Source organism: Bradysia coprophila, unplaced genomic scaffold, assembly GCF_014529535.1.
Source record: "Bradysia coprophila strain Holo2 unplaced genomic scaffold, BU_Bcop_v1 contig_138, whole genome shotgun sequence".
Taxonomy (NCBI): Eukaryota; Metazoa; Arthropoda; class Insecta; order Diptera; family Sciaridae; genus Bradysia; species Bradysia coprophila.
Window position 1 is genome coordinate 5,407,878 of NW_023503409.1, and position 26,800 is coordinate 5,434,677.

General features: G+C 35.5%; 4 protein-coding genes and 1 long non-coding RNA gene across 8 annotated transcripts; 4 read left to right on the forward strand and 1 right to left on the reverse strand.

Moving 5' to 3' along the window:
* The first annotated feature begins 880 nt into the window (after positions 1-880).
* LOC119073500 (sensory neuron membrane protein 2) lies at positions 881-11,827 on the forward strand. The gene is made up of 9 exons (XM_037179015.1): positions 881-1,076; positions 1,151-1,308; positions 1,370-1,517; positions 3,029-3,295; positions 3,360-3,589; positions 3,660-3,859; positions 10,514-10,629; positions 11,230-11,355; positions 11,413-11,827. Exons 1-9 carry the CDS (start codon positions 897-899, stop codon positions 11,611-11,613), a joined length of 1,626 nt encoding a protein of 541 aa, XP_037034910.1. The 5' UTR covers positions 881-896; the 3' UTR covers positions 11,614-11,827.
* Positions 5,638-6,377, forward strand: LOC119073652 (lysozyme c-1-like). The gene has a single exon (XM_037179251.1). The coding sequence runs from the start codon at positions 5,719-5,721 to the stop codon at positions 6,286-6,288; it is 570 nt and encodes a 189-aa protein (XP_037035146.1). The 5' UTR covers positions 5,638-5,718; the 3' UTR covers positions 6,289-6,377.
* On the forward strand, positions 7,077-10,031 carry LOC119073456. The gene has a single exon (XM_037178951.1). It carries the CDS (start codon positions 7,171-7,173, stop codon positions 9,763-9,765), a length of 2,595 nt encoding a protein of 864 aa, XP_037034846.1. The 5' UTR covers positions 7,077-7,170; the 3' UTR covers positions 9,766-10,031.
* A 2,558-nt stretch (positions 11,828-14,385) lies between the features above and the next one.
* On the forward strand, positions 14,386-24,485 carry LOC119073694 (transcription initiation factor TFIID subunit 4). 4 transcript variants are annotated; one of them, XM_037179292.1, is made up of 12 exons: positions 14,386-14,723; positions 17,201-17,849; positions 19,622-19,786; positions 19,846-20,022; positions 20,766-20,927; positions 21,785-21,985; positions 22,049-22,162; positions 22,238-22,537; positions 22,597-23,250; positions 23,311-23,484; positions 23,616-23,741; positions 23,810-24,340. In XM_037179292.1, the coding sequence occupies exons 2-12, from the start codon at positions 17,571-17,573 to the stop codon at positions 23,960-23,962; spliced, it is 2,505 nt and encodes an 834-aa protein (XP_037035187.1). In that variant the 5' UTR covers positions 14,386-14,723; positions 17,201-17,570; the 3' UTR covers positions 23,963-24,340. The 4 variants fall into 4 exon arrangements, with proteins under 4 accessions (XP_037035187.1, XP_037035188.1, XP_037035185.1 ...); XM_037179293.1 differs by having other exon boundaries at positions 14,394-14,723; positions 20,769-20,927; XM_037179290.1 differs by lacking the exon at positions 14,386-14,723 and having other exon boundaries at positions 17,043-17,849; positions 23,810-24,485.
* LOC119073725 lies at positions 17,857-18,570 on the reverse strand. The gene is made up of 2 exons (XR_005087076.1): positions 18,357-18,570; positions 17,857-18,275 (listed from the first exon to the last, which is right to left on the reverse strand). It is a non-coding gene; the product is annotated as an uncharacterized LOC119073725 (long non-coding RNA).
* Positions 24,486-26,800: the final 2,315 nt, after the last annotated feature.

Genomic DNA, 26,800 nt, shown 5'->3' on the forward strand with positions numbered 1-26,800 from the left:
TACAATGTGCGAATAGCATCTATCAAAAATGAATTTGCAAATGTTGCTTTCAAATCGCTCTGATTTTCTTGTTTCCGGGTTATCAGGAAAACCTCACCGTCTAGAGGTGTGAAATCGGCCGGTAAAAATTGAAGGAAATATTGTCTTAGGTTTTAACAACTGAAGGAAATCACCTTCGTTTTGCGTAATGATTACACGAATTTTTGCATACACTGAACTCTTTGTTTTGTTTTATCCAAGTATATCAACCAGTTTACCCTGCTAGTCGTCCGAAGGAGCAATATTGACGATCTTGGCGGCCGTACACATATTAAGTCACAAAATGACCAAAAATGACAAAAATAGATCGAAAATGAACAAAAATAACGTGAAAATGACCAGGTGAGTATTTTTGGTACCCCTCAGATAGTGACGTAATAATTAATTATGGTGAAGTTATGAAGTTAAATGCCAGCCATTGTTCAGTCTCCTAATCAATCGTAAAATTGAGGATTGAACGACGCAGAGTTTTTGATTAATTTTCAGCGTAAAAAAAAAGAGGGAAAATTTAGTTAGAATGATTCATCATCATCATCATGCGAAGTCATCGAAATGACCCTGTTGCCCAACGTACGTAGAAACTAGCCAGATATGTCTGCGATTTTCATGAAAAAGCCAAGCAAAAAGTTGACGCTTTCATGTCGCTTATGACTCTTTCCTGTTCATGAAAACGTAGGTAACATGACATGAATATCCAACGTTTGCCTAACAATTAAATGGATTATCGAAACCATAATCTCACCTGATTTATAAAACATGCTGATGACAGCACGAGATTGTGATCGTCCAAATCGCTGACCTATGTCATGACATAAATCATTCAACATTTAGCCATTGACGAATCCGTATAAATATCGATGCAAAATTATTCGTTCACACGAACATTCGTAGTTTGTGTTTGGATGACAATGGTGTTTCTGAAAAAAATTCCTAAAAAATATCGAATAGTTGGTGCATGTTGCGGTTTTTCGATCGCAATTGCTGGTATTGGAGGATGGATCATAATGCCATATTTAGTGGATAAATTAATTGATTTGGTATTTTTAGTGCATTTTTGTGTGTAAATGTGGATGTAAAGCCAACGCCAATAGAATATTTCTCCATATTCCAGAATGTGATTTTATACAAAAATTCCGAACAATTTCAAAGGTGGCATACGCTACCCCAACCCATGGAATTTAGAGTTTTCATTTTTAATGTAACGAATGCGAATGAGGTCCACAAAGGTGCACTGCCAATTGTACAGGAAATCGGTCCATACGTTTACAAGTATTTTCGTCCCGAAAAGTTTGCATTTTATCCATTTTACTATCATTTCGATTCTCGAAAGGCAATACCGAATAAAGAATGTGGAAAAAATTTCGAAAGATCAAATGGACATAACGTACACTTCCAAGCAGATTTATAAGTTCGACAGACAGTTGTCGTATCCGCGCAGAGAAAATGATAAAATTGTGGTCCTAAATGTTGCAATGAACGTAAGTACAATTCCGAATTATAGATCTCGAAAACATCGATGCATTTCTAGTTTAGTTCCATAAGTGAATACTAACAGTTTATAGTGCCTAGCATACGTTTGTTGATTCCTTTCTTTTGATCATTAAAAATCCCTCTGCGAATCGCGTATTATAGCAGACGTTGTACCTGCTGAAGTGAAGTCTTAGTACCACATAAAGTTCATACCTAGGCTATTTTTTAAAAAAGCACTACAAAAAAGAAGTAAGATCTCGACTAGAACTCAACTATAAGGAGGACATTCTCATAAATAGTATTTTACCTTACTAGTGAGGTAAAGTGAAGTTTCCGTCCCTAGGGAAAACTCTTTACCTCGCTCGTAAGGTAAAGCACTATTCTGCGCTTGGTAAACCAAGAATGATGAAATAATTTGATATCTCGTATCGCGATGAAAAAAAGTACCTCGGGCTGAAGCCCTCGAATGTTTTTACTCATCTGGATACGAGATATCAAATTACCTCTCTCATTATAGTTATATAGCTAGATCTGTAAAGTGGTATTTCGGTTCGAGGTGGCGTATAGTTCCAGACAAAGGGGAGAATGTAGCTTACCACATGTTCTTGAAAAGATACCACTTCACATTTACAGTTATATTGGACTTTACAGTGGAGATATGTAAAATATATTGAATTATACCAACTCTTAAACTTTTAATTTCCTTTCCATTTTACATACTAATGATAATGTGAATATTGCAGGTTCTTCTTCAAATTAAAGATGAAGAAATAAATCGAATTGTAAAAACAATAGGAAATACATTGAATGGTAGAGTTGACCGAACACCAATTGTGGGGAATCTAAAGCGTCTGATTGAAATAATGTCAGGAAATCGAAAAGTAATTTTGTCAGGAATACTATTTGTGTACGTTTTAAATTTATCTGCTTTGTTAGGCTGACATTCATTTTTTTTCGATTATGCTTGTTGATACTCTGATAAATAATTTATGTGTCGATAACTGTGCTGCTTCTGTTTCAGCAAATTACTATACGTATAACGTTAGATATAAATGAAGTCACTTTTCCGTGTGTTATTTGTTCTCGGCTTAGCCTCGGATCAACAAAATTCACACGAAAACCGGATTTGTTCAAATCCTTTCTTCTTAGTTAAATAACTTGTCTCGCACTTTATTGTTTCTGTCGTGTTGCTTTGTTTGTTAGATAGCACGCAGTCTTTATTTACATCTTTAAAACATGCAAGCATGAGTGGTACTCTAAAGTACTGAAACTGGACAGTGTATCATATAAACGTAAAAACATTTTCATGTAAAATAGATAACTTTCTGCAGCTGACTCCCATGATCACTTATGCTTCAAGTGCGTTGGCTGAACACAAGACACTATGTAAGACTTCGTTAACCGGAGTTCAACACTCACTTTTGTTATTGCTGGCACAGATGATTAGTCCCGTTATTGATCCTTTCTCAAAGGTTAAGCGATTCTCTACTTTATCTCTACCAAATTTAACATTTTGCAGGCAGTTTTACAAATTTCCGAAGATATTGCTAATTCACAACTGGGACTGATAAACAATTACATTTTCCGCATATTTCCGAATCAATCGTCACTTTACATCCAAACCACACCGAAACAATACTTTTTCGATGGAGTATCGTTTTGTTTGAAAGGTGATGAGATACAAGCTTTAGTGTGCAAAATAGTGGAAGATATTGTCAAACGCCGACAAATAAAAGCGATTCGAAAAGTCAACGATGGAAGCTTTAAGTTCGCATTTTTTTACTACGTAAACAACTTACAATTGGTGCCTGAACTTGGTCCAAATTAATTTTCAATTATTTTCTTTTTAGAAAAATAACACACACGACGGACAATACAAAATATTTTCAGGATTTAATGATTCCTCACTAACATCAAGAATATTAACATGGGAGGGAAAACCACATTTAACACTGTGGACCAACGAAACGAAATCTATTTCTAGTTGTAATATGTTTAAAAAAGCCACCGACGGCGTGTTGTTTCCACCTCACTTAAAGCCGGAAGGTTCTGTGAACGTTTATGTTACTGATATTTGCCGGTGAGAATAAAAAAATCAATTTACCAAAACCAACTATTAGAATCAAAATATTTTCGTTTACTTGATGTAGCGCCGTGCAATTGTATTATAGAAAAACGATTACTTATCAGAAAATCATCGGCTATCGTTTTGAAACAGGCGATGACTTTCTCAATAAGATTGGATCAAAATATTCCACAAAGTGCTTCTGTATTACTAGATTAGAGGAAATTCCAAAATACGACGATGGCTGCTTGTACAAAGGAGTTCTAGATTTATCCTTATGCCACGGTGAGTCTTCTTATTTTTGATAAATAATTTAGTGTTCCTTCCTTAACACACATTGAGCACATGAGTTCGCACGATATTAAATTGAAAATATTGTCACTGACCTAGGTCTTCAATGCATCTTATCATTTATTATGTATACCACAAACTCTACATATCTGTTCATTGTAGTTTATTGTTTGAATGCGGTCAAGGTTAGAAAATTAAGTTTCCTAACGAAATAATTCTATTTGATGAAAGTTTAATGTTTCGAATATACCTGGATCTTGAATGCAAGATGCATTTCTTGGCTATTATCTCATTTCCGTTTAATAATTGTGTCCAATAAGACAATCGGAATGTATCAGTGGATTAAGGTGTTTTATCATCTAGTTACAATCAGTCAGTCAGTCGTTGCAAACGGTCACAATGTTACCTTATTTTGTGTGTAGTTCTTTGTTAAAATACAGTTTGTTGTTCAATGTAATTATTGCGGTTTGTCATGGAAGAAATTTCGAAAAATGTAAATTAGCACAAAAACTGTCTGGGAATGGCTTCCTTGAGACAGAGATTCGCACGACTATATGTTACAGTTCACTCAGTGAATATAATAATCAGTTCTTGGTTACGATGCGTAATGAAACATACTACGGACTATTCGCCATTCACGAACCCTGGTGTGCGTCTAGCGGGCTAGATTCATCTGAGAGCGTGTGCAATGTTTCCTGCAATTATATGTTGGACGATCATTTGAGAAATGACATAAATTGCCTCCGCAAAATTTTTGATGCCAATGGACGATGGAGTACCGAATTCAAGGATTTTTACGAGTCAAATAGTCTGATCGATATGAAAGAGTGTGAACGGACGATATTGGATGATTGTAGCTTGTCGTATGAAACAAATCAAATAGTGCAACCATCACAACAGATAGAATGTTAGGTGATTTTGCTTTGTAAAATGGGAAGTTAAATAAAGAAAAATCATTTATATCATCCATGTATCACAGCTGTTGAGTCATCTGTTATCAATAACGACTTCAGAAATAAACGCCAGGACAGGCTGTATTTGCTGATGACTAATTTATAAAAACATGTTCAGAGAAATGAAGTAAAAGATTTGAAATCAATTTCTTGGAAATATTAAAAATATCAAATGAAGTAATAGATCCGATATTAAAACTGTTGACATGACGAGTGTGAATGGCTAACAACTATAGGTTCTGTGAGTGTAGGCAGCACTTCATATGTTCTCTAGTTATGCTGAAAGTCACAAAAACTATTTTCATAGATTTCCGTTCCTTTCTTCTAAAAAAGTCGATTCCATAGATCAGTGAGTAGATCAGTGATTATCGTCGTTATTTACTTATTTGTTGTGATTGAGTCAAAACGATTCAATGTAAACGAACAGAACAACTAAAACTACTTGTCGACAATTTCTTATTGTACAAATATTGTTTCTGAACAAATATCATTAATAAAATACTGGTTTTGCGAATTGCAAACCATATCGACGAAGTATTTATCGTAAAACAAAATTGATATTGAAAAATTGATGAAACAAGGCCCGTTTCATGGTTTCTCTTCATTCAATTCAAGTTCAATATTTATATTTCTAGCGCTCGAAAATGTTACAATCAGGAAAAGATTTTGCATTGTCGGTATATTCGTCGACGTTCATTTATTTGAATAAATGAAAGTCTACGAGCAACGATGAAACGATCCATATTATTATTGTAGGTTCGTCATTATCTTATACAAGAAGATTTTCTATCCCTATACTTTCGCATTCCTAATACGACGATGTTACACTGTCAGTCTGCGATTCGTTTTAGTGCTTGAACGATCGTTTTTATTAGCTTGTTTATTTAGTCAAACCATAAAATGTTTCGATTAGTCGCAATTTTAATTTTACTCTGTTCAACTATAACAAACGCGAAAATCTTAGATCGATGTGAACTGGCGAAACTGTTAAAGAATGCAGATATAACGGGAGACAATTTATACAAATGGGTTTGCATTGGACAGCAAGTGGGATTAGACACGGCCAGAAATTATTTGAGTCCAGGCGGTGTCGGATCATATGGAATTTTCCAGATAAGTGATGAATACTGGTGCGATGCGAAAGGTTCTGGAAAAATGTGCGAAATATCATGTAGAAAATTGATGGACGACGACATTCGAGATGATATTATGTGCGCGTTAAAGATTTACAACGAACATAAGCAACGAACGGGAGATGGATTTAGTGCGTGGATTCCCTGGATGCCAGAATGTAAGAATGCGGATGTGAACTATTTGCGCGAATGTTATTTGGGCAACAGTGATATATTAAGTATTGATGTGCGATTCGGTGATGACGACGACAATCGATCTACTACTAAAAATAATGAAATTGTCTCGACTACCAAAAGTAAACCAGCAGATAACGATGACATTGTTTTTTTCAATTAATGTGCTGTTCGGAATGTTCATAGCTGTTGAAAGTTGATTGTGTGATTGTGTAGAGACAAGTTGTAAATAAATAATTTTTGAAAAATTTATTGTTCGGAATTTCTACCTTGTTATAAAATACGTCCGGTAGCATTACAATCGCATTTTAGTCCTGAATCTACTATAGTTCAATTTTGTATTTCCAAATTGATTGATTCCTGCTTGATTCCTCACAAAAAACTTTGTTTACCCGGAAAACTATAAACAAATCGTCTAACTCGTCTCTGGCTCGCTCTGAAAACCTATCATTTACAAAAAAACGGCAAATCTGTTACTTCAGTTGTTTAAATTGTATCAAAAGTGCTACGAAATCATTTACTTGATTCACTTTAACATAATATTTCACTACCAGTGCCATTGATGCTGAGCCGATAACAGATGATTAGCCATTTCATTGATTATTTGTCGACTATATATTCAACAAAGAATAGAACATCAGAACAGAAATTTAGTCGGAAATTTAGTTCCTTTCACTGTACAATTAATTAGCAAAGGTGAATGTGTTTAGAATGCAGATATAATTTTCTACGTAACTGTTTAATTACCGATAAATTAATCCACCTTCAACGTCTCAGACGTATAGTAAAAAGATGCGTTTACGTTGTACGAATGTATGATAAACAAACTATTAAAAAAAAACGTCTAACAAACCAATTCGTATGAAAATGAAGTCGTTTACCAACTTTTTTTTTAACCAAAACGATCGATCAATAAATTAAATAAACAATTTATAATGATGGTCGTGCATCTTAATAACATGGTTAGTCTTGTTGAGAACTCCGAACGATGAGCATCTTCATTCTATTTATTTAAATATTTCAATTTTTTCGGAAATTTTCAAGCATGTTCGTGCTTCCACTTCATATAATAGTTGGTTTGATTGCGTTAATCGGTATAACGGGTGCGCGAATACACGATCGTTGTGATTTCGCAAGGACTTTACGTTACAAACATAAGCTATCGCTGTCGGAAATCAATGTATGGGCTTGTATAGCACAATATCAATCAGGATTCGATAGTGAAGCCATCGGCTACGACAGTGATGGTACTGGATACTATGGAATGTTTCAAATCAGTGACCGTTACTGGTGTAACTCATCTAAAGAACAAAAAAATGGTTGTGAAATTTCATGCACTCAGTTACTCGACGACGATTTGGCTGATGATTTCGTATGTATCAAGAATATATTCAACGAACACCAGCGAATTTCTGGGAATGGATATAATGCTTGGACCTCGTACAAAAACACATGCCAGTATGTTTATGACGGGCTATTTACTGACGATTGTTTTGTCGGCGATATTGACTACATTCCGAGTAGCACACCAACTGCGAAAAAAGCGATTGCGACTAAACAGAATCGAATTTACGATCGGTGTGAGTTAGCTCGCGAATTGTGGTATGTCCATCAACTACCGTCAGATCAAATCGCTACTTGGGTATGCATTGCAAAGCATGAATCAAATTATAACACCTCGGCAATTGGATACGGCGATCATGGACTCTTTCAAATCAGTGATATTTATTGGTGTTCGCCGCCCGGTAGAGGTTGGGTGTGTGGAATATCATGTGCAAAACTTGAGGACTCTGATATAAGTGACGATGTTGCATGTATGAAGAAAATATACAACGAACACGAACGGCTTTCGGGAGATGGCTTCAATGCATGGTCCGTATACAGGCCCTATTGCAAAGGTCGATCAGAACAATATATCGAAGGCTGTTTTGATTATAGTGATTTGAATTCGGTTGATCCATATTCGTACGATGCTGAGTTGAAATCGGGAGCAACATCTAGTCATGAAGTTAAATCTTATCCGGAAGAAACGAAGATATTTGAACGTTGTGAGCTTGCAATAGAATTGCATCAGAAACATAAAATTCCAATAGAACTTGTACCAACATACGTTTGTATTGCATATCATGAATCGAAGTACAATACATCAGCAGTAGGTCATTTGAACATCGATGGGAGTGGTGACCATGGAATCTTTCAAATTAGTGATATTTACTGGTGCTCTCCGCCGGGTATGGGTCGTGCTTGTGGACTTTCGTGTGCGAAATTGGAGGATTCTGACATAACTGATGATGTAAAATGCATGAAAAAAATATACGATGAACATGAGCAGCTTTCTGGAGATGGTTTTAACGCATGGTCTGTCTATGTTCCCTATTGTAAAGGCCAATCTGATGCATTCGTAGATGGTTGTTTTAATGAAGTCAGTAATTCACTAGCAGTTTTAAACCATAGACCAGCTGTGACTGCTCCAAGTTTTTTTCATAAAGATCCCGAGCACTCATCAAAATTGCATAGCCCAGAGATTAGTGAGGCTCATGAGAATATCATCAATTCTGAAACTACAAAGGCAAGTGATAAGCCGAGTACACTTACAACTCACTCAACTTCAACACAACCGACTAATTCAACACAACCGACAACCAGTACAGGTGCGCCTAAGTTGCTGTATAATACAGAAACAAACGCTTTTACATCAAAAGTGTATACTACGACTCCAACAACCGTGCGAGCACCAACAACTGTACGAGCTCCAACAACTGTACGAGCTCCAACAACTGTACGAGCTCCAACAACTGTACGAGCTCCAACAACTGTACGAGCTCCAACAACTGTACGAGCTCCAATAACTGTACGAGCTCCAACAACTGTACGAGCTCCAACAGTTTCGAATCAATTCGTACCAAAATCATCAATTACCACAGAAGCGACACATCGTTCGACGTCGACCATACTTAGTGAACGCGAAAGAGTTCAAAGCTTATTCGATATTTATTTCAATGGATTCCGAACACGTCCACCAACTACTTTGAAAAGTTTGATTACAACAACAAAACGTCCACTTAGCTCGTCATCCACAAAAACGCCATACATCTCTAGCTCCTTTGTTCCTATTAAATCAATTAAGCGGAAATCAGAAGAACCTTCTGTTGCCACTAATAAAATATCTTCATCGAGCTCACTGACATCGACAACGAAATCACAATTCGAAACAGTTGAAAAGAATAAATTTACTACTAAGCCATCATCTACACAACCTGACGTCTACATTTCTTCAATTGAAGCAACATCAATTAGTCCATTTATACGGCAATCTACAACAGCTGCAGTTAATTCTAATATAACATATCAATCAATCTTTGGTCAAAGGCCAAGCTCAACAACATTACAGTCTCTTCCTGCATATTACAGCAACCGTTTAACAACGACAACAACGAAATCACCATCAATCAATCAATCCATTAACACTCACGATAATTCTGTATCGATGTTCAACAACAGAATTACAAGAGCTCCATCATCGTTAACATCAAACAGAAATTTAACATCTTCAGAACATATACAATACCATCGAACATCAACAACATCAACAACAACAAAGACTCCATTCGATAGACTCTTTGATCTTTTCGTTCATTGAAATCGAAAGTGTTCAGACGAGAAAAAAAATGTGCAAGATGCTTGGCTAGATATTATGACTAGATTTTATTTATGTGAATTATAATAAACGGGTTAAAAATTCTAACAGCAAATATTTCCATAAAATCGTTTTCATCACTTAGGAGACAGAATTTACGTTCACATGATGTCATTTTACCATGATCGTAAATACCCAATGTTTTAATCTGAAAACACACGAGCAACTGAAATTGTCGATCGTAGCAATTTTCATACAAATTTTCTGTACTAAAAGTTTGATTTTAGTACAAGTGCTATTTCGCACTAGAGTGTGAACAGTGAATGTAGTGTGTATTGCTATAGCATCGAACATTACAGTTGCTCGTGTGTTCTCAGCTTCAACGCTGTGATTGATTAATATTCTAAACGTCCATCCTCAAAGTGATGTTTTCGCTCGATTTTACACAAATTTGAATTTATCAAAATTGTAGACAAGTGAAGAATCGATTTCAGTTAATTATCATGTGTTTTCAGATGATGAATCGATGATAACCATTTTACGTTCTTTTTTATTAGCTTTGAAAATGATCTAAAAGGTCAATGAGATACTAAAGAATTAAAATTCGGCGCTATTTATTACACCAAAGACAAATAAAAAAAAAAAATGTTATGACCGATATGAGATGATGATGAGCTAAATGTGTTATATACGGTAGCAGTTTTCACGTTTAAAGTAAAACTATTATTTTTCTCTGTTTATTCGTCATAAGGAGCACCAATTATTTTATCGATGCCACATATGACAGAGGCTGCTCCAGAATATCAGACAGTGAAAGGATTGAAGCCTGATCTAGAACGCGCAATGACTTACGTTGACATAGAACCGGTAAGTATGAGTCTATTCGTTAAGAGGCATGACCATTTAGCTGAAATTATAGCCCACATTTGTGTGTTTCGTATTTTATTTTCGTTGATATCTTTTACCAAAAAGTACGACTTTAAGTTTCAGAAGAGAGATGTGTTACCTTCGAGGTTACCTTTCAATAAAGGATATAGTTGGTTGTGTCAGCTTGACCAGCTCTAGAAAATTGAGTTGTACTTTTTTGAAAAAGGCTATAATTTCAGCCGTGGTCATGCCTCTTAAGACAAATATCTATTTACAAACAAATACGTTGGTAAAAACCTAAAACCTCTTTTGCTAAATCTTATGTAACAAACAAAAAATACCGAGAATTCGATTCTACGAGTTAAATTTGTTCAAAATGCAGGGTCGGGACAAACTACTATAGAACTACTCTCTGTATTGAATATAATAATTGAATTGAATATTTTTGATCCATAAAAACACCGATACAGAAACATAATCATATTGATTTTTATAGTATTCGGCGACTCGGTGCATACCTTTGGACATTCATTTTACACAAACCATTACACGCGAAGATCTAGATTCTCAAATTTCTATTGATATTTCTTTCAAATACAGAATACCGGCTACCCATTAAGAGGGTACAAACGAGCCCAATTTAATATGTTTGTTCGAAAGGTCGACAAAGTTGATTTTACAAAAAATTTGAAGACAGTCTTGATGCCAATTGTTTGGGTGGAGGAGGTTGTATATTATGAGTCTACATATTGTAAATCGTAAATTACCATTTTTTTTTCGCAGGGTACGCAGCTAAATGACAAAATGATTAAGCTGCTAAATGACAAAATGTTTACACCGCTCTTCATAGCAAATATTTTAATTTATGCTGCTATAGGTTCTGGCCTAACGATATTTTTTGTTTGCCTGATTCAGCTGTGGAGCAGACCTTCAAGGCGAATGCGAAATGCGGATAAAATTGTTGCAGTTCGGCCTGTGCATTGATGTTCTATGTCTTATATGATTAGCTTTATTTATTGTAGATTTTAATTTTGAAATTTTGTGGCGGGAATGAAAAGCATTTCTTAGAATTGAAAGACGACAATTAAACGAGACATAGCTTGCCCGGATCGACGAACCATTGTTATCAAATTGGCTCAAGTTTTAGCGATATCACTCTTCAGTCGTAAAAAATTCTCAAAATTATTTTAAAAAAATTATCGAGAATAGGATAGGCCTTGCCTGCGTGTAGTTACACTGCATTATTTTTATCGTTAACTTCGTAGGCTATGGATTGTTGATTTTTTCACAGAGTTTTCTATCTTTTCCCAAAAGCTTCGATAGTTTGTTTGAGTTCATCATATTCCCTGTTTAATTTTTGTGCCAACTTACTATGTTTAATCAGCACATTATAGTCTTTGTTGGACTTTGTTTTTCGTTTTTTTGTTCTGATATTATTATTTTTTATTGTTTTAATGCATAATAGTAGATTATTCACCTCTGTCCACATGTTTATTTAGACACTTGGGGAGTTATTGCAAGAGCCGAAGGCGAGTGTCTAAATAAACAAGTGGACAGAGGTGAATAAGCTATTTTATCGACCGATGGCGAAATAATAGCACTTTTCACTGCTATTATTTCACCTTGGTAGATAAAGGTTTTTTTTAACTGTTTGTAAACAATTTGGCATTTTCGCTTAAAGGTATTTAAACTACGGTTACACTAACTGTGGATTTACATAGCAACGTAAAAGTGACAGATGCAAAAATTTTCTCATACGGCAACTCGAAATTTCATTCATAATTTTAATTTTATGAATGAAATTTCGGGTTGCAGTATTTAAAAAACATTGCATCTGTCACTTTTACGTTGCTATGTAAATCCACGGTAATAGTCGAACCAAAAAATAGTGCGAGTCCGATTGTTTCTTTGTACAATCAAACGTAAATAAAATATTCTCAGTCTTGAGTGATTTCTATTTATTTTTTTAATTCAAATGGAGCTTTTAACAATGTTCATAATTTATAGTAAATAGTGTACAATATGAGATGAAAATTGTTAATGGAAATTTAACAGACATAAGAATCCAACCATTGATTTTTTTAGCTAGATCTATCAGTAATGATCCATTTTACAAAATAAAATTAACTTCAGCGATGGATGGCCAGTTGCTGATTTTTTTAAAATAAGAATGACTGAAATGCATGCTAGTCCAATGTTTGGGAACTAAATATCGACATGTTGTAGTTTCTTTAACAAATTAGTTTACAAATAATGTATTTCTTTTAAATCCTTTGAATGTGGCAAAATTCCTAAAACGGACGCAACATTGCCATGTTGAATGACAAACCCTCATATTTGAATGAAGTAGCGCGTCGCTCGTTTTTCGTGTGTTTTTTCAGTTTCAATTGGCTCATCAAATCGGTGTAATGATCAAATTTATCAGCTTCTGCTTTTTTCGCTGCCCAACCCAATTCATGTGCCGTTCTGTTCTAGATAGCAAGTTGCTGATTTTTTTTTTAAATAAGGATGACTGAAATACATGCTAGTCCAATGTCTGGGAACTAAATCTAAGTTTTTCGAAAGAACCCACAGCGTAAAATTTTGATATTTTTATCTTTGGTTGTAAAGGAAATATAAAACTACCTACTTGATAGTTGACTATCAAATTTGATAGTTCACATACAACTTGACAGTTGACTAACAATTTGATAGTTGGCTAGCAGTGGATGTTTACCAGTTCAAAGCTGGACATCAACTGATGAAATTGTTCTTTCCACTTGCTCTTTAATAAACTCTATCGAGAACATACTTTATACGATTTACACACACTATGCAACAAAATCAAATTTCATCAAAGTAATCTTTTTTGATTGAGGCTATAATCACCAGAGAAAATTCTGTTTTTCTGGGATAGCTTCCAGATCCTTCATCCCACATAGCCCATCTTCGAAGTTAGCCTTGGAATCTTAATTCCACACATTGAAAAAAAAAGATTCATCCAAATTGGTTGAGTATTACTCAAGTTATCGTGCCTTCAACTAAGAATTGTTACCCACATTTAACGTTTTTCATACCATTTCGAACTTTTCCAATCACAGTGAACCTTTTTGTTACCCACATTTTTCCTATTTTCAGGTGTAAGACCCTGACTCTCAGTAAAGGGAATTATTACATTACTCACCAATGGAACAAAGGTGTTGAGGAATTTCGCGCCGCGTCATTCACAATAATCCCCAAAGTGACATTTTCCTTATACAAAATGTGTCATTCTGTAATAATTGAATGACGCGGCCTCGGACGCGGCGCGAAATTCCTAGCAGCCGGAACAAATGATAAAGATAGTGTTATTGAAGTAATCGAATCCATTTGACGTAGGTCTACAGAATGATCTATAGACTATGACATACCTTTAATGATTTTATTACTACGCCTAATCTATTGTTTTCTGTCTGTACTAGACTGCGACGTTAAACGAAATAAATAATAATAATGTTCCTTGAAATCCGAGTACGTACCTGTCGCTGTGAACATTCTACTCACATCAATATTCGAAGCGTAACCCAAATACAAATATTGACTCAAGGCTCTAAACCATATTACACATCAGTCATCATTTCGAAATGGATTGCTGGAACGTAGAATTATTTTTCAATTTTGCCGCCTCTAACATTTATTCTCTACAGTTGGCTGCCATGGGTACGTAGAGCACCAAAAAGACGCATATGTGTACGTACAGTACGTACAGTACATCCACATTAATTTAAGTGAAGAAGAACGATTGTGACATTAAGTATAGCTGTTTTTTGTATCTCGACATTAAAAGCTGTTTTTTTTGTTTTCTGAGAGAAATTCAATGTTTTATACCGAAAACAAAAGTCTTTTGTGTGTCGCGGTCATTATTCTAACAAATATCAGCTACGAAATGCTTTCGGTTCATATATTTTTACCGGTTTAATAGAAAAATATTCGAAATAGTTCCAAAATTTGTAGAAGCGCGATCCGTCGGTGTTATGTTTCTGTTGAATTTTCATCGTATTATTCAATATTTCGAAGTTTACTGTGATATTGTTGGACTATAGATTGATTGGACGTAACTAATTGTGCATCAAGTGGTAAATTCGATTTTCTATACGAAAATTTTATGTAAAATCAATGATCAAATTGTTGTTAAATCAAGTCGATAGAGCATTTTGGCTGGAAAAATGTTACACAAATGAATGTATGCCAAGCGAACTACATGTTTGCATTAGTATTGGTGTCAACGCGATAAGTGTTACAATACAACTTTGCATGAATTTCAAGTGAAAATTTGATTAATTTCCAAGAAATTTGTGTCCCATACAGAAGTAAAAATATAAATAATTTTACAAGTTAATTGTTAAACCATACCGCCTTCTTTAAGATCATGCTAAAAAAATATTCAGAAAATTATAACAAAATCGTTTAGAGGATGTAACAACTGCACTTTCGTTAAACATTTTTTTAATTTTGGTTGGCATTGTATTTGACAGTGTTAAAGTAGCGTGATGTACCAGATCATGAGTGTCGATAGGTTGCGTAACATCGGAATTTTTGTGAATAATTTTTCAACTAGTTGACGTATACATACATATGTGAACATTTTATGTGTCTTCCTGGCTTTGAATTATTTGAAAGTCCAATTTTTCAATGAAAGTATAAACCAGGTATGGTCTGTTTATACAAACCGGAGGACATAGCGATTTCATATAAACAAACTCACCTCTCATGGAAGGTGAGTTTGTTTATATGAAATCGCTATGTCCTCCGCTGCATACAAAGTTTGACATTCGACCATACCTTGTGTTGACATTCATTGCAATTTTCCACTTCATTTTCCAAAGCTTTTCAATTTATTTAGGTAATAATTTCGCTGAATTCTTTTGATGAGTCAATCATTGCCTGCAATGTGTTGACGGTTTTTTTTTCGGTTGAGACAATTAATCACACAAAACGTATTTACAAGTAACCTCGTTCATATACTTTGGTTACGTTTTAGAAGAATATTCAGACGAAATCCAAAATCAAATCAGTTAGTTCTAAGGATTCGTTTGACTTTTAAAAGTACTCTCATTAATTACCATGAGAAACAAATCTTTCATATTAATTTTCCGATATCATCTCAAATGTTATACCGAGACTGACGTTTTTATAAATAACGAATAATCATTGGTCCACGGTTACAAATTCGTTGTTGAATCTATTATCTGTGCGGTCACATATACAATATGTATTATTCTCTAGATTTTTTTTATAAATCTTGGGCGATTAAAAATTAACAACATCTATCTAGTAGACGTATATTAGACACATCTTTGTAAGTGGAAGTGTGGGAAAAGCCGGTAGAAAACAGTCAATATTATTGGAAATCGCTACGTGTATACCGAAGACCCTATCGTTTAAAATTTCTCTCGAGCGTTTCACTTCTCCATTCAAATGTAAAAATGCTGATAACAAAAACAGAGGGAAAACGACAGATGATAAGAAACTCACGATAATTTGTTTTTATAATTGTCATAATACTGATAGTACTGTACACGTTCAACAGTTTTAAAAATAAAAAAATACTGAATCATAACCGTTTACACTTCGACAGCTTTAACATTAGACCATTTCAAACCGATTACACTAATTCGTTAATTTTATAGGTTTGTTCCAAGGCCATACGAATTGTCATTCGTGTTTACAGTTACTTGGAACTAACCTGTTGGATTTTTTCTCTGACTGTCAGACAAATGCAACTTTTCTATAACATATCTGGGTGGTTTTGTTCGTAAAAAGTTGGAGGTCTCTCTCTCTCTCTCTCTCTCTCTGTCCCTCCGTCACATTTATTTTTCATACAGTCGCTTCATACCATATCCAATATGAATCAAATCTACATTCAAAGAGCACCTAATTGCAATAAATGCCGAATTCTCATTAAGAGGCACATTCCAGTTGTGATTCATCTTAACTCACCTTTACGAATGAACTTATCGTTTTCTGACAACTCATATACACCCAGTACTACACGCTTACCCCTACCATACAGGCGTGTGACACTTTGAACGAACTGCAATAAAACGATTTTTTTTAGGAATCAGATTTTAATTAATTTAATTGAAAACGAAATAGCATATTCGATGTTAATTATACATTATGTAGCACTGTAATTGGTACCATCCGCTGCCGGTTTGAAAAAAAAAACATTTCGGTACACTTTGTGGTATTGTCGGTAATGATTTGAAAGGTATTACCTGTATTAACGGTATTACACATGTTCTATATGGAATTTCAACCTAAGAAAAACGAAAAAATCTGCTCGTCGACATACCAGAAAATTGTGTGTTCGAAGTGTCATACCCCAGCCTACCATACGCTCACCGACGTCGTACTAGATTTATATCATAATCAGGGAGCATGCGCAATTCAGTCTACGTTCGGATCTCATAAAAATGGCGTCTAAGTTCGATGAAGCTCTGAACAGAACAGACATTGATTTAACAACAGTTAATGCAATTGTGGGTTCGCTAGAAACACAATTAGTTACATCGTCTGCAAGTGTGCAACACCAACAAATTCATTTTACCAGTGCAAATCAACAATTTAATAATAATAATAGTGCAATAGTGTCAAATGGAGGCCCCATTTCGACCTCCTCACAAAAACATCATGGAGTTTCGAATGGTGAAATATCATCGTACAGTGCTTTAAACAATAATCGTGTCGTAAACAGTTTAGACGTTAAACCGAATAATAATAATTTAAGTGATACAACACCAACATCGGCCCCATTACTAGTTGGCACAACAACAGTGGCCTCAAATGGCAATAATAAAATTAGTGCACAAAATAATAACACATTTGCTTCTAATTCGATTGTGGCCGTAACCTCTCAACAATATCAAACGTCACATCAGCAGCAAGCTCAGCTTCAGCCAAACCAATCACCATCGACAATAATGTCCAAAAATAATGAGCCCGTCAAATTAGTCTATCCGAGTCAGACTGGTGTTTCTCAGCCAGCCGTCATCAATATGAACAGCAATCGAGTGACATTCACCAGTCAATCAATACCGAATGGAACAATAAATCTATCAACATTGACGACACAACAACAACAGGGGATAATTCAAACATCATCAACTGGAATGACATCAGTCGGTGGTAATGCATCCGGATTAAAAACGACAGCACCCCAACAACAACAGCAACAACCAACATTGGTTATTCAGAAACAGGTATGGGTCACACTTGTCGCAACATTTTTTATATTTCGAAAATAAAAAAAAATTGTCTGAGAGTCAAAAGTGCCAGCTATTCGATAACCTCGACATGAATTTGTCAATTTATTTCGTGGTACATAACTAACGACATTTGTGCGTTGATATCATCGACTTCCATTGTGGAAATTGTGTGTTAATTGCAATCGAACCAAAAATTGAACGTGAAATAGTGTGTGTCGAATGCAAACATTCGAGTTATGTGATGTCATTTTCGATATACATTTTCTACCGCAACTCCATTTCAACTTCCGATAACCGTAAACAACCTGTTGGCCTAGCGACGAAAGGTGATTAGCCCGTCTTCTGATCACATTCGAGCATTTTATCCAAAATCGGAATTGAGGTTGTCATCCACTGTATTCTCAATCATCGATATCCGTTCTAGAATTGGAAAAAATTGATTCTAATCAAATCGCCACAGATTGTTTTCGGTTTTTGTTTTTTTTTTTTGTTTTCGCTCACTGATGTTATACTCCACACACAGTCATTATATAAATGTTTTATTGTTTTCTCTGCCGTTGCTGTGTCGCGACTGTGGCTGAGATTCGAACGTAACCAGAGAGTGTGCGCGCATAGTCGAAATAGTTACATTATCAGCCGAAGTACATAGAAAAAACCCCTTTTTGTCTGTCGAATTGCTTAACAAGTTTATGCAAGTAGAGTCAATGTCAATGTTGTGTGCTATATGCACTTTCTTTTAGATTTTTTTTGTTTGTTTGTTTGTTTTCGTTTCATTTATTGTTGTTATTCACCAACTAGCGGAATGTGTCACAGAGATATAAAAGGCGCGAAATATTTTTTTTATTGTCACAGATGTTAGTGCTCTCTATTTCGATTTCCGAAATTGTTAATTATCCCCTCCTTGTATTAGAATAGAACTTGTCGTACGATCATATTGATTTTGTGGTCGATTTTATTGGGATCGTGACTCCTTTCGATACCTTTCGAATAATGTCATAAATAAATTTCATAATCCTCCTATTGACACGAATATTGTCTGATGAAAGGAACGATACGGCTCTGAGCACCTACTAAAGGCTTACTTCCATTTTTCTTACCATTACAAATTTTGTAGAATTCGTAACTTGACACTTACCACCTTAATGCTGAGAGTGGTCCATACGATTCATAACTTTTAAAGTAACAACTGTCAAGTTATGAATTCTTAAATTTATGAGCCCAGTGCGCCGATTCTCGAAACATTCGTAACTTTAAGAATTCAAAATTTGACAGTTCTAATGGGACTTTATGCATGCAACTGTCAAGTTTCGAATTCTTAGCGTTCCGAACGCTATGAGAATCTACGCCCAGGGCCTCAATTCTCATACGTTCGTAACGTGACAGTTCTAACGGGATTTTATACATGCAACTGTCAAGTTACGGATACTTGGAGTTACGAAGGCATGACAATTGATGCCTTGACAGTTGCGTGTATACAATCCCATAAGAACTGTCAAGTTACGAATTCTTAAAGTTACGAACGGAATAAGAATCTACGCCCTGAGATATTTGTTTTAGAACATTTAACGGCTTGTCACAGTTCTCTACAAAATCGCTTACGACACTCTAATGTTTGTTGATAAGCTTCACGAAGTGTGAACCCCAATTGTAGTTTTATGTCCTATTTTCCCGACGTTACTGGAACAGTTTTTGAAATTTAACGAATGAATGCAACGTTACTTCGCTGTTCCATTTGACTTAGTTCAGTTTTTCTTTTATCATTTCAGGGAACAAATCAAAATATGACGATGATGCCTGGCGTCCAAATAGTGAATATGAGACCATCAACACCAACAGCACCGACCCAACAAAAAACAGTTGCAACCGTATCACCTCGTGTTGTAATTGGTAGTTCACATATGGTCGGAGCACGTCCGGGACAAGCAAATTCGGTAAGAGATACTATGCTAAACGGTTGTTACCATCTAATTCATCTCGATTTCGTTTATAGATAACACTAAGTCAACTGCAAAACATACAAGCGACTGGTCCGCCCGGTCAGGCGATTCTACTCAAAACGGAAAATGGGCAATTTCAATTGTTGCGTGTCGGTCCATCGCCCGTTGTGCCAGGTCAACAAAATTTAGCCAATCAGAATCAAACGATTCGTTTACAAACTGTACCAGCTGTAAGTAGATTTACCGGACCACCGTTAGCACTCAGAAAAACAATTGTTACACAGCAACAGGTGAAAGCGAAGGCAAATGTAAATGAAAATCAATTGAAAATTCAATAATAATTACTCGATATTGTCCTTAATTTCATTGTCAATTTTTTTTGTAATTATTTTTTTTCTTTCGATTGTAATTTTCGGTTGGAACGATTTCAACATTGTGTTGGATGTCATTTTTGGTTGTTCTTTTACTGAAGTGAAAATATTCCGATTTTGAGTAAACGAATTTGCATGAACTTTAAAATCCTTATTTGGTTGGTACATGCGATATACGAGGCTCGTAATGGTTGATTTTCGTAACAGCAGATTAGTGACACACATACACATTCGGAAGGCATAGCCGTTGCACTAAATCGACCATTACACAAACCGTATCGGACGTTGTGATCTTTTTGTTGTTGACGAAAATCGAATCAATTTTGATTTTGAGAAACTAAGAAAATGATTTTCATTTCTGCTATAAGTTGCACGTACATTATAAACATATTGAACGTATTACGAATAGTTTTGTTTTTCATTTTGCCTGGATAATTTTGCATCCTACAGAACAATTGGACTTTTTCTTTTATTTCGAGCTGTGTTTCCTTTCAGATTTTTAATTTAATTGTAGCGTCTCTTGACTTTTGTTTTCAATCGAAAACATCGACGGTTTTTGATTTTTGATTTTTAATTTTTCTTATTTTTTTCTTACTCGAAAGCAGCAACAATCACAGACGATTGTGTCATCAGCCGCTGCCACCAGTATAGTTGTAAATTCAGTAACACATACGGCACCGATACAAGCGACACAACCTAGTGTAGCAACGCCACCGGTCGCATCCGTAGCACCAGTACCTTCGAATGCCACTCCAGCTAATCAAGTAAGGAAGTGTACAAAAAATTTGATATTTAAGTTTACGACCGGACATCATTCTTTATGTTAACATAATTATCGAGATAGCTTTGATAGCTCAGAACTTTGAATATCTTATTGAAAGATTTAAAGGCAAATAGTTTAAAGTACTATCAAATTTTCGCTTTTATTCATAGTCATAGTATTGTGTCAATCCGCTCGATTAAAGTTTTTCGAGCCTTTCAGTTATGATACATGGTTGGTATTTAAAAGAATTTAAACTTTCATGCTTATAGCCTCAAGCTTCTGAATTCACCGAATTCTATTCTTACTATATGATACATATGAACAGTTGACAAAAGAGATTCATCATACACGTACACTGCAAAGATTCAATTGCGATTTCAGTTCTTTCTTCTTCTTTTTCTCTGACTTCTAGCCTAATGTATGTCAGATAAAAGTTACTTGCACGTACAGTGAAATGGATAAGAGTGGTAATTGTGATAAAGAACAACATTGTGAACAAGTTTCAAAATTCCTCCTAAGTGATCCAGTTAAAAACTCCAGTCAAAAGAATGTGTAAAGGGGTGTCATCAAAGTCAAAGACTTGGAGTTTCATGTCCAAAGTGAAGAAGAAAGTTGTTTAATTGTTTCACGCCTAGGTCGCAGTTTTAATGAGATTCAACAAAATAATTTGTTCGCCGTAGCTTGAATTTTGAATACTAATAATGGTAATGATGTTACGGTAGAAAAGTATGCCGGATTATTTAACGTTGCTACGATTATCCCGTTTTTTTTTTGTATTACTTCCATTGGAGACACATTAAAATTGATTCGTTGTAATCATCGATCTGATCGTAATTTTAAACTCAAAACTATTTTCAGCAAAATACCAAAGAGAAATGCAGAAAATTCTTAGCTAATTTATTGGAACTGTCGAGTCGAGAACCAAAACCAGTAGAAAAGAATGTGAGAACGCTCATACAAGAGTTGATTGATGCGAATGTAGAGCCTGAAGAATTTTGCGATCGCCTTGAACGTTTGCTGAACGCTAGTCCACAACCATGTCTAATAGGATTTTTAAAGGTTCGTTCTTTTCGCCGGACAACAGAATCTTCTTTACGCTAACACCACTCGCTTCGTTTACAGAAAAGTTTGCCGCTATTGAGACAATCGCTGGTAACGAAGGAATTAGTTATCGAAGGAATCAGACCACCACCTCACCATATTGCATTTACTGGTACTTTAACACCCAATATTCCAGTAAGTTGAATCTTGAATCGAATTTTAAGTTTCGATCGACATTGTCACGACAACTGGCCGTTTCCGTTTCATTAGGCTCAAGTTCGACCAATTGGACAAGCGATAACATCCACTGGACAGGCACAGGTCCGAATGGTTCAACAAATTCAAAGACCAATTGGCCAAACAACAATAACACGACACACAGCCCCCGTTCGAATACACGGACCAATTGTGAACACAACCACAAATCAACGAATCAACAATGCAACCACAATTTCGCAAATTCGACCCAGCACGACGACGATTGTGCAAACTACAAATATGCAACAAAATATACCGGCCTTACAACCAGTTAGTGCTCCAATCAGCGGGTTTACGCCTGGCGGCGCTCAAGTAATTTGTTCAGTTTTAAGGTCAGGTCGATTCATGTTTCAATGATTCAAATTTCCTAGATTCGACCTCCTCCTATCGTCGGTGTGGCTCGGGCGCCTGCTGGTTTGCAGATACGTCAAGCAACGGCAACCACAATCAGACAACAAGTAGCCCAGCCAAAAAATGCACCAGCCGTCACACATATGAAAGTTGGATCAACGCAAATCAAACAGATCACAGCGAATTCAAGTGGACCAGCAAGTAGTAATGCCAGTTTAACACCGACTACTCCAACACCTACTGGGAAAGCCTTAACTGTAAAAACGCCAGTTACATCTCAAGCCTCATCCAAAGCAACCACAAAAGATAAAGACAAAAAAGCCGCTTCATCGTCATTCTATCAGAACTCTATGTCGTCAATGTCTTCGTCAATGTATGGCGATGATGATATCAACGATGTTGCGGCTATGGGTGGCGTAAATCTAGCCGAAGAATCGCAACGCATTTTAGGCTCTACCGAATTGATTGGTACGCAAATAAGATCCTGCAAAGACGAAGTATTTTTACATTTGCCAGCGTTGCAACAACGAATTCGTAACATTGTTGCTAAACATGGATTGGAGGAGCCGAGTAATGAAGTCAATGTACTGATATCACATGCGACCCAAGAAAGGCTGAAAAATATCGTTGAAAAACTGGCTGTGATTGCTGAACATAGAATTGATATAATTAAGGTGAGCTCGTTGCTAGTGTAATGATCGAATCAAATCTAAAATTTATTGCTTGTATCGTAGGTGGACCCACGTTATGAAGTAACAAAGGACGTTCGTGGGCAAATAAAATTTTTAGAAGAATTGGATAAAGCCGAGCAAAAGCGGCATGAGGAACAAGAACGGGAAATGCTGATGCGAGCAGCCAAATCTAGATCGAAAACGGAAGATCCGGAACAGGCGAAACTGAAAGCAAAGGTTAGTTTTAGTTTATGTGGAAGTGACATGTCAAGGTTATGAAGTTCCTTGAGATTTTGTTATGTGACGCAACGGGACAGTTGCAGTTTTTCTTTTGCCGTCTTGCTCACCTCTGTTTCACGTTGTTTCAGGCGAAGGAAATGCAAAGAGCAGAAATGGAGGAATTGAGGCAAAGAGATGCTAATTTAACAGCGTTACAAGCAATTGGACCGAGAAAAAAGCCCCGATTAGAAGGTGACACGACCACAACGTCAACGGTACGTAAAATTCTTCAATCGATCGTCTCTAGGTTCTGTATGTAACAATTTTACCCTTTCTACACTAGACTGGTGCAACTGGCTCTGGCACAACCGGCAATCCACCCGCTCCACTTCGACCGCGCATCAAGCGTGTCAATCTGAAAGATATGATTTTCTACCTGGAACAGGAACGAGAAACGTGTAGAAGTTCTATGTTGTACAAAGCATATCTCAAGTGATTGATAGTACTGGTATCTTCAGGGATACTAATGTTGATTGTGGGTAAAGTGCTGCTTATGCGTTTCCCGTCGAACGGGTATGATTTAATGAATTATTGTTTGTAATTCGATTTCGAATACGGTTATGGTCGAATTAATTGTTTAACTTCCTTTTATTTTTATAAATCAATTTTGAAAAGAGAATCACGAAAATAGTTACACAAAACACAACGACCAAAATGGACGCTTTGATTTATCGAGCTCTAGACTATGTTTATTTTGCGCATCGAAATATGACGTAAATGAATATTGAAAATGTGTTTTTGTTCTTTTCTCCCCTCTTCGATTAACGCTAAAATGCATAATGTATGCTGTGCTGTGATGATGTGAATTAATCATATAAAAATAAAATCAAAGAATTGCAAGAGACAACAATATTGATTGAAAATGAAGGAACAATGAGTGTACAGCAACTAGACCATTTTCATGGTTTAATAAAACAAAAAGATGAAAATAAGAAAAATGAAAAAAAATTACAAAAAAACTCCCCCAATTATGTAATCTAATCAACTTCTATTCTGAACAGTGTTATTGAAAAATATAATTAAATAACAAGAAAATGCAGAAGTTTTTATAGTTTTTAAAAATAATAAAAAAAAGTAAAATCTAAAACATAGTTTAACTAGAGTAATTTTGTATTCAAATAAAAATGGAAGACGAAAGAAAAAAAAATGAAAATCAGAAAACGTTAAGGAAAACAAATTTAAAAAGAAAATTAATTTAACTAAAAAATAAAAAAAACAAAAAATTTGTTTCAAAAAATGAGAAAAAAAACATTAAAAACTAAAAATACAATTTATTGATTTGAATTATAATTTATATGTTGTTTGTAAGTGAAAAAAAAAGTAAATAAAAAATGAGAAGTAAAAAAGAATAAAAACAAATGCAAAAGCAACAAAAAATTTGTATAAAAAATAAAAAGTTTCTGTTTTTTTCCTTAGTTATACGATTACGATTAAAAAAAGAAATTGCGAAGTTTAGAAAAAGAGAAAAGAAAAAATATTTTTTATTAGATAAATTGGTTGGGCAATTCGTAATGTCAGTTGTTTTTATTATTGAAATATTGGCAGACACCTCGCTACAAGAACCTCAGCTTCTGACTCAATGTCACGATTTCTCATTGATTTTTCAGCGACAAATCCGACGACACAAGTAAAGAACTTGTTTTAGACTAACGTTCTGTAAGGAAATAGGTGTTTCATATGAGAAGAAAATAATGCCTTACAAGACATGCTTTGCCAGATCAGCTACTGATAAAAGTCAGACAATTTCTTTTTTCGTTTTAATGTGGAACATCATATAAAGGCAAGATGTACAAAATCATAAATCAGGCATGAGAAAGTTCGCTTTTGGCAGCGCCGTTGCAGAAATAGTTATTTATGACATCGGGTGTATTTTTTAGTGCTTTATTAAGCTCCAGGTGTGTAATTATGACACGAGGTCGAAGGCCGTGCGACATAATACACATCGTGAGCCTAATAAAGTACATTGCACCGAGATACACATAACACATTTTTGGGCCATCCAAATTTCTTAGCTTTTTAGACCCGTACGAAGTACTGGGGTCTTATAGGTTTACGCATACGTTTGTAACACGTCGAATTGGACTCCCTGAGTAAGGGGAAACCTATTGTGGTTGTCCAGAGATGCCAAATCAGCAAGAAATGTCCGTCTGTCCGTCCGTCTGTCTGTCTGCACGATAACTTGGTTAAAACGCATCCGATTTTTAAAATTCTTTTTTTCCCCGTTTGGTAATGTCAAAAGACAGGCTAAGTTCGAAGATGAGTGATTTTGGATCGACCCCTCCCGAGCTGTGGCCCAATAAGTGCTTTACGGTTTTTCGAAGATATCTCCGGACATTTAAACGTTAAACTTGTAAGTGATACGTCAAATAAAAGGTATTTACAATACCGATCGACAAAAAAAAAGTTTATGGAAATCGGATGACCGACCCGTGAGTTAGACCCCTTGGTGTGAAACAGGCACAGGGCAGCAAGCAGTTTTTGCTTGTAGGTCGGTTAAATTTGAACATATTTCGTCTGTTTTAGCTTTATTAGATAGGTATTGACCGTACCAGTTTATGAAATTATGTTCTCCGGAGCGTGAGCTAGGTCTCTTGGAGTGAGCTCTTATCTGGCTACTCGGCCGTACAGTGAACGTGGAGTATTTTGTCAATATCTCGAGTAAATTTTGACCAAATTTCATGAATTTTTTTTGTTTGAAAGGTATTAACAAATGTAAAGCGTCGGTACTATTTCCGGTCTCCTAACAAAATGGCTGCCGGCGGCCATATTGGATTTTATTAAAAGTGATATAAAGTGGGAAAAATGATGCTTAGAGAGTTTCTGTTAACATGGAAATAATGTGTTAAGTGTGAGAGGTTTCAGGGATTCCATATATGGACATCTATATATACCTATATACAGCTATATTGAGCTATATACAGGCATATAGAGCTATATAATAGCATATTCCTCTGTGAAGTGTTTATTTGCAGTGAAATATAGGTAAATATAGCGGTATATAGCTGTTTAAATAGGAATTTATGAAATTTGACTTCGTACGGGGCTGTCTATATTGACTCCGGCAATTTAATTGTATATGATAACAAGGCAAAGAGTGGATAATGTAAGTGATTTAAAAGGAAGAATAGTTTTTCAGCAGAGAAGAAAATGAAGTAAGAAAAATGAAGAGTTTCACATTAAAGGCTTTTGATACGAATAGGTGTTTCGTACGGGTCGGCGTTAGCTATGTTTTTTATTCATTTCGTATACAGTCAAAGGCAGTCAATTTTCAGCA